Source organism: Cebus imitator, unplaced genomic scaffold (assembly GCF_001604975.1).
Source record: "Cebus imitator isolate Cc_AM_T3 unplaced genomic scaffold, Cebus_imitator-1.0 Scaffold169, whole genome shotgun sequence".
NCBI classification, from domain to species: Eukaryota; Metazoa; Chordata; class Mammalia; order Primates; family Cebidae; genus Cebus; species Cebus imitator.
In genome coordinates, this window is record NW_016107484.1 from 1,470,720 (window position 1) to 1,485,255 (window position 14,536).

The 14,536-nt window shown below is 38.4% G+C and overlaps 1 protein-coding gene across 1 annotated transcript in view; it reads left to right on the forward strand.

Moving 5' to 3' along the window:
- KNTC1 (kinetochore associated 1) overlaps positions 1–14,536 on the forward strand; it is a 105,335-nt gene that overhangs the window by 10,812 nt on the left and 79,987 nt on the right. Inside the window, exons 4-16 of the mRNA XM_017544335.2 lie at positions 800–915; positions 2,194–2,272; positions 4,512–4,589; positions 6,024–6,058; positions 6,331–6,441; positions 8,372–8,465; positions 9,091–9,143; positions 9,993–10,108; positions 10,516–10,570; positions 11,387–11,485; positions 13,884–13,927; positions 14,023–14,088; positions 14,186–14,261. Coding sequence (XP_017399824.2) covers positions 800–915; positions 2,194–2,272; positions 4,512–4,589; positions 6,024–6,058; positions 6,331–6,441; positions 8,372–8,465; positions 9,091–9,143; positions 9,993–10,108; positions 10,516–10,570; positions 11,387–11,485; positions 13,884–13,927; positions 14,023–14,088; positions 14,186–14,261 — 1,022 coding nt within the window. The remainder of the gene's footprint in view (positions 1–799; positions 916–2,193; positions 2,273–4,511; positions 4,590–6,023; positions 6,059–6,330; positions 6,442–8,371; positions 8,466–9,090; positions 9,144–9,992; positions 10,109–10,515; positions 10,571–11,386; positions 11,486–13,883; positions 13,928–14,022; positions 14,089–14,185; positions 14,262–14,536) is intronic.

Sequence of the window (14,536 nt, forward strand, 5' to 3'; positions counted from 1 at the left end):
TTTTTTTTTTTTCTTTGAGATGGAGTTTTGCTCTTGTTGCCCAGGCTAGAGTGCAATGGCACAATCTCCTCTCATGGCAACCTCTGCCTCCCAGGTTACAGCACTTCTCCTGCCTCAGGTGATCCGCCAACCTCGGCCTCCCAGAGTGCTGGGATTACAGGTGTGAGCTACCACACCTGGTCTTTTATCAGCTATTTCTGTCTGAAAATATGAGCTTCCTGATGGTGGGAATCTTTTGTTACTGTTCTCAGATATATGCAAAAGGTCTAGAACAATGGTTAGCATATAGTAAGTACTCAGTAATTATTTGCTGACCGGCTGCATGCAGTGGCTCACATCTGTAATCTCAGCACTTTGGGAGTCAGAGATGGACAATCACTTGAGCCCAGGAGTTCGAGACCAGCCTGGGTAACGTCGCAAAACACCTTCTCTTCAAAAAGCTACAAAAATTAGCTGGCCATGGTGGTGTGTACCTGTGGTCCTAGCTATCTGGGAGGCTGAGGCAAGGGAATTGCCTGACTGGGGCCAGGAAGTCAAGGCTGCAGTGAGCTGAGGTGGTACCATTGCACTTCAGCCTGAGTAAGCAGAGCAAGACACTGTCTCAACAAGAAAACAAAACAAAATATGTGTTGACTGAATAAAAGTCAATGACATTCTTTTTTACTTTCATCACAACTGTTTTGCAGTATTTAGAAGTATTTTAAGTAGTCATTGGTTTTTTAATGACAGAATTTGTATTTTTTGTATTGAAAATAAGCATTTTCAAAGGAAGAGCATAACTTTGATTTGAAATTTTCAGATACAGAAGTGGATGTAGTTGGCCTTTGTCAAGAAGGAAAGTTTCTTTTGGTTGGTGAGAGAAGTGGCAACCTACATCTTATTCATGTAACATCAAAACAAACACTACTCACTAACGTAAGATCTTATTATACTTTAATTTTCATTATTTAAATTCTAAATAATCTCTTGGACAACTAAAACGCTAGCAAACTATAACTTAACATGTGTTTTAAATTAAAAGAATGTTTTTTTTTTTAACAATTAAACTTTGAAGGTGTTACCACAGCTTGGATCCTGAGTTCTTGGCTCTTGTGTAAATAGAAATTAATAACAGGTCAAACAGAAATTTTTCCAGGTAAGGTTTAGTAGGCTGTGGCTCAGGGAATCGCAAGGGAGCAGCATATGGGAAAGGGATCCCAGTGCTCGCTCCCCGAAGGTCTTAGCTCTTGTCACTTTGAGGAAGCTGAGGTGAAAAAAGCAGTGACTTGTAGGCATATAGAGACAGGGAACTTTAAGCACCTGTGAATTTTGATAGCATGCTTTTTCATGTGTTGTATGTCTCATTAGCATGTTAAATCTCCATTCCTGGGTGTGATTTTTAACATCATAAGTAGGTTAAAATTAGGAACTATTCAGTGAAAGGCCACTGCTGGATTTCGTCTTGTCTTCAGCTGGCTGGATCTAGTCAGATTCTTAGCAGGACTGCTGGAGTCCCGCTTTAGTAACCTTGGAAGATGGTCAGGTTTTTATTAGGAATGCTAGAGTCCCACCTTAACACTTTGGGAGAAGTAACTCCAGGAGACAAACGGTTAGGTTCTTGTACGGTTGGGAATTTAGCTTGTTCAGCTAAGTCAGGAGGGAACAGCTTTCTGCTGTGTGACTTGGGTCAGCTTGTTAAGGGAGGCAGGAAGATAAAGGAGGGAATGCCCAGGCATATGAAGCCTTTGGGGTCTTGGTTACCATGTCTCTTGCTTGCCGGGATTCAGTTTCTTCCTTGTACTGAAAGGTATTTAAATTAAAAGAATGTTTTTTTGAAAAACTAAGCTTTGTATGTATTACCACAACTCGGATCCTGAATTCTTGGCTCTTGCGTAAATAGAAATTAACACCAGGTCAAACAGAAATTTTCATAGGCCAGGTTTAGTAGGCTTGTGGCTCAAGGAATCACAGGGGAGCAGCCTCAAAGGTATTTAGTACGCTTGTCTAAAATAGCTTTCCATTTTAAAAGCAAGATGTTTGTGACTTTCTCAGTGTTGGTTCCCAAGGGAAAAAAAAAAAAAAAAAAACAAGATGTTTGGAATATAGGCAGAATTATTGCTAATGATAATTGATAACTCTAGAGTTTAAAGAATAAAATCCTTGATTGCATTTTTCAATGTTTAATTTTATTATTTGAAATTAATTTGCATTTAGGCATTTGTTCAGAAAGCTAATGTTGAAAATCAGCGGACTTACCAGAATCTTGTCATTGAGAAAGATGGTGCAAACGAAGGTAAGTTTTCTTGAATTTTTTTGAATGACTTCTTTCTTGTTTTTTCACATGGAGTCTTGCTTTGTCACCCAGGCTGAAGTGCAACGGCCAGTGGCGTGATCTTGGCTCACTACAATCTCCCTCTCCTGGGCTCAAGTGTCTGCTGCCTCAGCTTCCTGAGTAGCTGGGATTACAGTCGTGTGCCACCACACCCAGCTAATTTTTACATTTTTAGTAGAGATGGAGTTTCACCATGTTGGCCAGACTAGTCTTGAGCTCCTGACCTCAAGTGATCTGCCCACCTGAGGCTCCCAAAGTGCTGGGATTGTAGGCGTGAGCCACCACACTCAGCCTGAATGACTTCTGACTAATAATCAAAATTCAAATTTGTAGTTAATAATTTATGTGAATTCATTGTTATGCTACTTACATTTTTTTTTGTTTTTTTTTGTTTGTTTGTTTTAGAATGAGTTTCACTCTTGTTGCCCAGGCTGTAGTGCAATGGCACTATCTCAACTCACCGCAACCTCTGTCCCCTGGGTTCAAGCGATTCTACTGCTTCAGCCTCCTGAGTAGCTGGGATTATAGGTGCCCGCCACCACACCCAGCAAATTTTTTATATTTTTAGTAGAAATAGGGTTTCACAGTGTTGGCCAGGCTGGTCTTGAACTCCAGACCTCAGGTGATCCATCTGCCTCAGCCTCCCAAAGTGCTGGGATTACAGGCATGAGCCACTGTGCCCAGCCATTTCTGTATTTTTTATACAATTTTTCCTATTAATCCAATTAATATTGTAGGAACCAATTTTTAAATTTTATTTCTTTTTAGAGATTTAAGTATATGCTTTTCCTAAATATAATATTCTAAATTTATTTTTAAAGTTTTGAGATTTCTATAGATTACCAAGGAGACATTATATTCTTTTAAAATGTGTTTCTGGGTTTCAGTATATTTATCATATTTTTATTTTGAAAAATGTTAACTGGGCCTTAGTTTATTTTAATATATCTGAGATTTTTGTTTCTGGCACATGAAGTTTGTTGTTTCAATAAAATTTCAAAAGAAGTTATCAGTGTTTTTGCAAATAACTTACTAGTTCTTTGTAAATAAGTTTTATCTGTGACATTAATATTTGATGACTAGCATTTAAATGATCAGGCTGGTGTGGTGGCTCACATCTCTAATCCTAGCACTTTAGGAACCTGAGGTGGAAGGATCACATGAGTCTAGGAGCTTGAAACCGCCTGGACAACAGAGAGAGCCCTCCACCGCTATAAAAAATAAAAAATTGGCTGGGCGCGGTGGCTCACGCCTATAATCCCAACACTTTGGGAGGCCGAGACAGGTGGATCACGAGGTCAAGAGATCGAGACCATCCTGGTCAACATGGTGAAACCCTGTCTCTACTAAAAATACAAAAATTAGCTGGGCATGATGGCGCACGCCTGTAGTCCCAGCTACTCGGGAGGCTGAGGAAGGAGAATTGCTTGAACCCAGGAGACGGAGGTTGTGGTGAGCCAAGTTCGCGCCATTGCACTCCAGCCTGGGTAACGAGCGAAACTCCGTCTCAAGAAAAAAAAAAAAATTAGCCAGATGTGTTGGTGTGTGCCTGTAGTCCCACCTGCTCAGTAGGCTGAATTGGGAGAATCTCTTCGGCCTGGAGGTTGAGGCTGCAGTGAGCTGTTATTGTACTGTTGCACTCCAGCCTGGGAGATAGAGTCTTGTCTCAAAACAAACAGAAAAAGAGCCAGGCTCAGTGGCTCATGCCTGTAACCTCAGCACTTTGAGAGGTCGAGGTGGGTGGATCACAAGGTCAGGAATTTAAGACCAGCCTGGCCAACTTGGTGAAACCCCATCTCTACTAAAAATACAAAAATTAGCTGGGTTTGGTGGTATGTGCCTGTAATCCCAGCTATTCAGGAGGCTGAGGCAAGAGAATTGCTTGAACCCAGGAGGTGGAAGTTGCATTGAGCTGAAATCGCACCATTGCACTCCAGCCTGGGCAACAGAACGAGACTCTGTCTCAAAAAAAAAAAAAAAAAATTCAAATTGACATATTTTTAAGGTAGTTTCAAATACTGTTTGTATCTGCCCGCCCGTCTTCCTTCCTTCCTTCCTCCCTCCCTACCTCCCTCCTTCCTTCCTTTCTTCCTTCCTTCCTTTCTTCCTTTTCTTTCTTTCCCACATTCAAACAGACACTGGTTTAAATTTTATATCCATGTGCCTTTTAAAGAAACTGCTTCTGACTTTATTTCAATAGGTATCTATTATATGCTACTTCTTACATACAGTGGATTTTTTTATATTACAAACCTTCAGCTTTTAAAAATTCAACAAGGTAAGTAATGCATTATATGCTTATTATTTTTTTGCAGCAATATTTACTAGTTTTATTGAGTAATTAGTAAATTTTTAAGTCCTCTCTTTAAGCTTATTTTAATTGTATTCAGTGATAATTGAGTATATACTTTTAAGTAATCAGAGTACCCTTACTCTCCTCTATTAGAGCTGTAAAAGTATCTGAATAAACGTAATTTGAGTATGGCCTTCAAGAAGTTTACAGCTTAGTTGGGGAGACAAGACATATGCTAGCACAATAATAAATGCTTTTTAATTTGGTGAATGAACCTGGAAATGGAAATACCTACGTAGTGTTAATAGTGCAGAACAATAATGTATAATATGTTTTAAGCTTGTAGTCTCAACCATTTTTCCCTCTGAGCCAAGTGAAATTATTTCAAGAATCTATTTGGAACAGATATTTAACTAACATTTTATTTTATTTATTTAATTTTGAGATGGAGTCTCTTTCTCTTGCCCAGGGTGGAGTGCAGTGGTGCGATCTCTGCTCACTGCAGCCTCCGCCTCTCACGTTCAAGTGCTTATTGTGCTTTAGCCTCCTGAGTAACTGGGATGACACGTATACACCATTATACCTGGCTAATTTTTGTATTTTTAGTAGAGGCAGGATTTCACTATGTTGGTCAGACTGATCTTGAACTCCTCATGTCAAGTGATCTGCCCACCTTGCCCTCCCAAAGTGCTAGGCTTATAGGCGTGAGCCACTGTGCTCAGCCTAAATTACTTTTTAAAAATATTGAGGGCCGGGCACGGTGGCTCACGCCTGTAATCCCAGCACTTTGGGAGGCTGAGGCGGGTGGATCACGAGGTCAAGAGATCGAGATCATCCTGGTCAACATGGTGAAACCCCGTCTCTACTAAAAATACAAAAAATCAGCTGGGCATGGTGGCGCGTGCCTGTAATCCCAGCTACTCAGGAGGCTGAGGCAGGAGAATTGCCTGAACCCAGGAGGCAGAGGTTGTGGTGAGCCGAGATCACGCCATTGCACTCCAGCCTGGGTAACAAGAGCAAAACTCCATCTCAAAAAAATAAAAAAAATACTGATATGCCAGGCCTGTGCTAGGTCTCGGATATATGACAAGATTGAAGACATGTTGTTTTCCATAGCATAATGATGGAGCTGGGAAAGTAAGAGCTCTTTCAAACAGTGAGAAGTGCAGGAGAGTCGGAGTAGGGAGAAGATCCTCTTAGTAGGAAGTGAGGTGGTAAGGGGAGGTATGGAGAGGCACTGGCTGGTGCCCTGAATATAACACAAATATGTTTGTGTATTTTGGTCAGGGGCAAAACTTGATTCTCAACATTGTTCTTTGAACCAGATTGTGTTTAATTTCACCTTGACACAAAAGATGTGTCTTGTATTATTTTATAGATTAATACAATAAATTTAGCCTGCTTTCTTTTTTAATGCAGCCATTGAGAATGTAGACTTCAGGACAGCAAAAAAGGTAAGAAAATAAAGCCATATTGTCCTCTTAAAGAAATTACATTTAATGTAAATGTAAGAGTGTATTTCTGTACATAATTGGTCTACTTCTTGATATTTTAGGAATTATGACATTTTTATAACATTTTCATTTAAAAATACATTTATAACTGATTGATATAAATTGATTTTAATGATTTTGTGGAACATAAATATATATTACATGACTTTTTTTTTTTTTTGTCCTCCTTTCTTTCTAAAGAAGAAACGTTCTTATTGTTTTTAATTTTGCAGTTACAAGGCCAAATCAAGTCCAGTTTTATTTCTACAGAAAATTATCATACTCTTGGTTGTCTCAGTCTTGCAGCTGGAGATTTAGCAAGTGAAGTCTCTGTGATAATTGGGGTAATTGTTTTTATAAAGTTTTGGTTTTTGTTGCCTAAAGTGTTTCTCACTAAAATGTTGCTGTTTTGGTTAAATTATGAAATAATTTGTAACATATAACAGAAACAAGGAAATTATAAAATTAAGGTAATCAAAAATAACTCAATAATTTTCTGTCATGGAAAAAATATTGCATTTTTACTTTCCCTGGTTTTTACCTGAAGTAAAGCATTTCTTTTAATTCTGAGAGCAGACAAAGACGGTAGAAAATAAAACCAAAAAATTCCATTGTCATAGTACCTGTGACTTTGTCACTAATAGAAAAACAGCGCATTGTTGCAGCTGTCACGAAATAATGTTTACACCCCACTATTTCAAAATTATGGTCGTCAAAGTTTATCTCAGTGTAGTTACTACTGGTGACATACAGGGACTGCCGATTCTACCGCTTTTTGTTTTTTGAGGTTTTTGTGGCCTACGTTTGTAAGTGAAATAAATTCTTTTTCAGATGGAGGTTAGCGAAAAAGATGTAAATTTTGTGCCCATCCAGCTTCACAGATCCCCTGAATCTTTTTGTTTATTTATTTATTTATTTTCTGAGACGGTGTTTCACCTAGACTGGAGTGTAGTGGTATGATCTTGGCTCATCCATCACAACCTCCGCCTTCCAGGTTCAAAGGATTCTACTGCCTCAGTCTCCCGAGTAGCTGGGATTACAGGCATGTGCCACCATGCCTGGCTAAGTTTAAATAACATTTGATTATTGGTATGTGACTTCCAGTAACCCTGATCATAATTTCTATGAATTTTGGGGAAAAATAACTAATGTTATTTATATTCAAAGAATAGGCAAAACTCAATATAATTACAACATTTGCAACATTTTTACTTGCCAAATATATATATTAACAAGCAGTCAGCTGTGTACCGTGGTATGCATCTGTGGTCCCAGCTACTTGGGAAGCTGAGGCAGAAGAATTTCGTGAGCCCAGGAGTATGAATGAGGCTGTACTAGCTCTGGTGACACCTATGATCATGCCACTTCACTGCAGCCTGGGCAACATAGTGAGATTACCGTCTCTAAAAAAAAATCAAAAAGAGAAAAGAAGCAGTCACATTTTCACAATGTACATATCTAATTTAACATTTCACCAGGGTTTTCAAATAATTTAAAATTAATATTTATAAATTTTTTTCTAAATATTTGTGGTGTTTTAATCAAAATATTCATCAACGACTATATTTTCATAATACTGGAAGAGGTCTTAAAGTTCACTGCATGTCTTTAGTGCTAGTTGCCTAAATATGCCAATTCCTCAGTAAATATTTTTGTAAGGGCTGGCATGGTGGCTCACACCTGTAGTTTTAGCATTGTGAGACAATGAGGTGGGAGGATTGTTTGAGTCCAGGAGGTTGAGACCAGCCTCAGCAACATAGGCAGACAGATAATAAATTACCCAGGTGTGGTGGTGCTCACCTGTAGTCCCAGGCACTGGAGAGGCTGAGGTGGGAGATATGCTTGAGCCTAGGAGTTTGAGACTACAGTGAGCTCTGATTGCTTCACTTCCCTCCAGCCTGGGCAATGGAGTGAGACTCTGTCTCAAATTAAAAAAAAAAAAAATTACAACAACTATGAATTCTTTTTTTTAATTCGTAAGAGGTGTAAATGTTGCCCAGGCTGGCCTCAAATGCCTGACCTTCCCTCCTCACACGCCAGGACACCTGGCCTGAGCTACCAAGCCTCCCAATAACCATGAATTCTAATAGTACACTGTTTTTTTCATTCTCTTCTGAAACCAAGAGAGGAACTGGAAGATAAAATCTAGTTAAGTTAGAATATGTAAATATATTTTGAAATTAGTAACCTCTAAAACTTACATGTTTCTACTTTGAGGAAGGCTCAGGTCTAAGAATGAAATTTGCATTTGATGTGCTATGTTCATTTTTTAAGGGAACTGGTAATCATGCATTCTCAAAATGGGAACCAGATTCTTCCAAGAAAGGAATGACAGTTAAGAATCTTATTGATGCAGAGATTATTAAAGGTAAGTTAATGAAATTGCTTTAGGCAATTATTAGTGAGTTTTAATTTTTATGTCAGTGTACTTAGGGTGACATATGAGCCATTTTTTCCTACTACTCTTTGAAACAAGCCAGAATAGTCTAATGGTTGTTCATATACAGAACCATTCTTGACATGTTACAGTTGTTAACTCTTCATTTAGGGAGGTTTTACTTTTTTTTTTTTTTTTTTNATGCAGTGATGTGATCTGGGCTCACTGCAACCTCCGCCTCCTGGGTTCAAGCGATTCTCCTGCCTCAGCCTCCCAAGTAGCTGGGATTACAGGCATGTGCCATGATGCTTGACTAATGTTTTGTATTTTTAGTAGAGACGGGGGTTTCACTGTGTTAGCCAGAATGGTCTTCATCTCCTGACCTCATGATCCACCTGCCATGGCCTCCCAAAGTATTGGGATTACAGGCATGAGCCACTGTGTCCGGCTGGTTTTAACATTTTAGTGATCACCTAACAGAAATAGAGACAGGAATAAATGAAAATGGGAACTAGTAATTATATAGTTTTGCCTTTCTGTAAATATGTTAGTTTACTGTTTAGATATATGAAACATTGAAATAAAATCCTTAGACATCTTATTTTCTCTTTTGTAGGTGCAAAGAAGTTCCAGCTGATAGACAATCTACTTTTTGTTCTTGATACTGATGTATGTTTCTTGTTTCTTGTTTGATGTTTTTACTTGATACCATGTTTTACAACAAAAATGTTGTGAGACTTAGAAAGGCAAGGGTTTTAGTTAGGGTGTATTGCTATCTTCTGTACTATGCTTTATTTCAGTATATGCATCAAAAAGTTGATCCTGAAATGTAAATTTTTTTTTTTTTGAAACAGGGTTTTGCTCTTATTGCCCAGGCTGGAGTGCAATGGGACTGTCTCAGCTTACTGCAACTTCCATCTCCTGGGTTCAAGTGATTCTCCCACCTTAGCCTTCCAAGTATTTGGGATTATAGGTGCCCATCACCATGCCAGGCTAATTTTTTGTATTTTTAGTAGAGATGGGGTTTCATCATGTTGGCCAGGTTGGATTTGAACTCCTCACTTCAGGTGAGGCTGGTTTTGAACTCCTGACTTCAGGTGATCCATCCACCTAAGCATCCCAAGTGTTGAGATTACAGTTGTGAACCACTGCACCTGGCCTATATGTCTTCCTAATGATTAAAAATGTGCATTTTAGGCCATGCGTAGTGGCTCACGCCTGTAATCCCAGCACTTTGGGAGTCTTAGGTGGGTAGATCACCTGAGGTCAGGCGTTCAAGACCAACCTCGCCAACATGGTGAAACCCAGCCTCTACTAAAAATATAAAAAATTAGCTGGGCTTGGTGGTGGGCACCTGTAATCCCAGCTGTTCAGGAGGCTAAGGCAGGAAAATCACTTGAACCTAGGAGGCGAGGTTGCAGTGAGCCAGGATTCCACCACTGTACTCTGGCCTGGCGACAAGAGTGAAACTTCATCTTAAAAAAAAAAAGACATGTAAATGAAATGTCTTTACTGCAGAACGTGCTGAGTTTATGGGATATTTACACTCTAACTCCTGTATGGAACTGGCCCTGTCTTCACATAGAAGAGTTTCTTCTTACTACAGAAGCAGATTCTCCTTCGTCAGTCACGTGGTACGTTATGACTATGGCTAGTACTCATTTCCCTTCTGTTAGCACCAGATTTCTTGTCGTGTTTTGTTCAGATTATTTATTATGTTCTGCATTTTAAACAACTCTCAAACAGCCTGACAGAGTTAAGACTGATTTATTGTTTGGAAAATTCATTGGGAATAAGTTGACAATATGAACCTCCAAGTGATTGTGTTAGAAACTGTCACTCTGGTGAATAAACATGCAGAAATGGAATACAGTGTCTACTACAATGTGCATTTTATTTTTTATGCAAGAGGGTCACTTTAACTTAGTTTACTATGTCTTGCAATTGGCAAGGCATACTTTTTAAAATTGACAGATAACGTTGTATGTTTTTATTGTGTAAAAGCTTATTTGAATTATTTAAAGCTTCTTTTATCTTTTAGGCAAGGAATTACGAATCTCAAATTAATAGCTCTGACAGCTACAGCTAATAAGAAGGTATTGGAAAATTTTATATCATGCTTGTCCATATTATGTGTTAGAAAAAGCATTAGCTAATACAAAAGTAAATGTTAAATAGTACAGCATATTAGCTCTTAGTTCACACAGAAACTTGACAATCAGAAATAGTCCTGCAGAACTTTTTTTTTTTTTTTTTTTTAAGACGGGGTTTCATTATGTTGGTCAGGCTGGTCTTGAACTCCCTACCTCAGGTGATCCGCCCGCCTTGGACTCAGGCATGAGCCACCACACCAGGCCTAGAACTCTTTTTTTCCCATTTAAAATAAAAAGTTATAAATCTTGACTGATTTTTTTTTTTTTAAGAGGAGAAACTCTGTCTCAAAATAAAATAAATCATAACTAACAAACTTATAAATGCTTACTTTTTGCATGTAGCTTTATGCCATGTGTTTTATTATTTATTATTTATTTTGAGACAGAGTCTCACTCTTTCACCCAGACTGGAGTGCAGTGGCGCAATCTCAGTTTACCACAACCTCTGCCTCCAGGTTCCAGCAATTAACCTGCCTCAGCCTCCTGAGTAGCTGGAATTACAGACGTGCACCACCACACCTGGCTAATTTTTTGTACTTTAGTAGAGATAGGGTTTTGCCATGTTGCCAGGCTGGCCTCAAACTCCTTAACTCAGGCAATCTGCCTGCCTCAGCCTCCCAAAGTGCTAGGATTACAGGCATGAGCCACTGTGCCCCACCGCTCCCATGTGTTTTAATCTGCTCTTAATTGTGAAGTGCTGTTTTGTGTTTGCCGGTTTAAATTGATCTGCTAAATTAATTGTTCTGCTATTTTTCTTAGATGAAAAACCTCATGGTTTATTCATTACCTACAATGGAAATACTATATTCTTTGGAAGTATCTAGCGTTTCTTCTCTGGTCCAAACAGGAATTAGTGCAGTAAGTTTATTTGCATTTTAAACTATTTTTTTAACTACTTTTTTCTTTATCCAGTATCTAATAAGGGATCACTGAAAGCCTTAATAACTAAGCTAAGCATTAATGGAACCTAGTGGAAACCTGGATAAGTCTCAGGTTTTTAACTATATTTATTAATAGAGATACTTAAATATAATTATTTGTCCAAGGTTAGTCATCATATTAAAAAAAAAAAAAGAAAATCAAATAAAACACCAGTCATCTGCTTATTCTTTTTTGTTTCTCTACAGGAAGTATACATCATAATGGCAGGTGGAGACTATTGCTGTTACATATTTATGTAACTAATTTTCATGTTTATGTAACTAAGTTGTGTATTTTAGAAAATACTGTAACGCATTTGTTTCATTTTTTATACACACACTATATTTTTCCAAACCATTTAGAAATTACTTGTAGACATCATGACCTGTCTGCTTAAATCTTCAGCAGGTATCTCCTAAAAATAAAGACATTCTTCTACAATGCAATTATCACACTCAAAACATGTAACATAAATACAGTACTATTTATTATAAACTCTTCTAAATTCAATTTTACCAATTAGGCCAATTACTTTAATGCTTTTTTTTTTTCCTTATTCATGATCTGTAGGGAGCCAGCCCTACGTCACCTGTAGGTACCCCAAGTTCGGTGGCAATAAAGGAATGAGAAAAAGACAGATTAAGAGTGACAGTGGGACCAGGGGCCATCAGTTTATTACTTCGGAGGAGGCAGTGAAGGCCCAGAGCTCTGATCATCCACACTATTTATTGATTACAGTCACTTTGATCTGTAGGGTAGGGGTGGAGTAATGGTGGAGTAAATCAGTGAGCCGGAAGTGAATCAGTGAGCCGGAACTGGTGTGTCATTCTAAGGATTGATAACAGTGGTGGTTTGGGAGTTTCACAAAACAAGAACATGTGGTTATCTTTAGCTTATTATTTATGTACAGCTGATGAAACACAGGCCTTGCAAGGAGCCTACAAGTCTGGCTATGTCGTAGTGCTACGAAGGGGTTTTACATCCTTGAGCACAATATTTATGGCAACTGAGCCTAGGTCATCCGGTACCAGAACATGAGGCATGGAGAGGCTTTCCTCCTCAGAGGCCTTCCACAGTTTGTTATTCCTTGTTTGTATGTTCCTCATAATCAGTTTAGGCACTCTGTAAGCCCTTTCTCCTTTGCTGCTTTTTCCAACAATGATCTAGTCAAGAATCACTCATCAAATTTAGTTGTCATGGTCATGTGGTAGTCTGATGTAGAATAGTTCCCTAATTTTTTTTTTAAGACAGGGTCTTGCTTTTTTGCCCAAGCTGTAATACAGTGGCGCAGTTATAGCTCACTATAGCCTCCAACTCCTGGGCTTGAGTGAGCCTCCTGAATAGCTGGGAATACAGGTGTGCACCACCAGGCCTGGCTAATTTTTTATTTTTTGAGATGGAGTTTTGCTCTTGTTGCCCAGACTGGAGTGCAGTGGCACGATCTCTACTCACCACAACCTCTGCCTCTCGAGTTCAAGATATTCTCCTGCCTTATCTTCCTGAGTAGCTGGGATTACAAGGAGTACGGCTAATGCTGTATTTTTAGTAGAGATGGGATTTCTCCATGTTAGTCAAGCTGGCCTAGAACTCCTGACCTTAGGTGATTCGCCCACCTCGGCCTCCCAAAGTGCTGGAATTACAGGCGTGAGTCATTGTGCCCGCCCCTGGCTAATTTTTAAATTTTTTGTAGAGAAGAGTTCTCACTATGTTTCCTAGGTTAGACTCAAGCTCCTGGGCTCAGGTGAGCTTCCTGGCCTGGCTCTCCAAAGTGCTGAGATTACTTGTGTGAGCCATCACATGTGGCCCATTTTTTTGTCTTTTAAGACATTGACATTTTTGAAGAGTCCCACCCTGTGGTTTTGTAGAATGTCTCTCTATTTGGATTTATTTGATTGTTTCACCATGATTAGATTCATGTTAAGCTTTTTTGGCATAAATACTGCACAGGTAATACTGTTTTCTAAACACATCACATTAAGGGGCTCGTGGTATCCATTTGTCCTGTTATGGGTGATTTTAAATTTGATCATTTGGTTAAGGCAGTTCTGTTAGATTTCTCCATTCGTAAAGTGTTTTTACCTTAATAGTTAATAAGTAACCTCTGTGATATTATTTTTAGTCTGTGGAAATTTTTTTTCCTAGCCATTTTTTCCCTGTTTTTTTTTTTTTTTTTCTTAAATTTTTGTGGGTACATAGTAGGCATGTATATTTATGGGATATCCAGTTTTAAAATCCACTGATGGATAATTTATGCCTGAACCAGTAGTTACTCTAGTAATTATAAAATACATTGCTCTTATATTGGAATTTTAATCATTTTTTTTTGTTATTGTAGGATACCATATACCTTTTAGAAGGAATTTGCAAAAATGATCCAAAGTAGGTCATGTTTTATCATGTTAAGTAATAGCTACATTAAATTTTACATATTCATATTAAAAGCCGAGTGCATTTATAGTGAAAACTTTTTCCAGATTGTCTGAAGACTCGGTCTCTGTGTTAGTACTCAGATGTCTTACAGAAGCTTTACCAGAAAACAGGTAAATTCTCATTTTCTTTTAAGCTTTACCCTTTAGTTAATAACTTAAATTCCCTGATTAATAAGCATTTAACAAAGTTTCTTTTCCAACTTATCAGATTGAGTCGGTTACTTCACAAACACAGATTTGCTGAAGCTGAGAGCTTTGCAATTCAGTTTGGACTAGATGTTGAGGTAATCATTCATGTATTAATTTGTTCACCAAACAAGCATTTGCTCATGTGCTAGAGGCTTAGGGGACAGACATGTAAGACATAATTGGAATTTGCTGTGAATAGGCCTGTAATTAAGATATGACTGAAGTCAAGTAGAGATTCATAGGAAAGAGTGACCCACAGTGGGACAGAAAAATGTCATTGAGGAGGTTGTTTTCAGGTCAGGTCTTTATTTATTTCTTGAGGTAGAGTCTTGCTCTGTTGCCTAGGCTGGAGTGCAGTGGTGTAATTTTG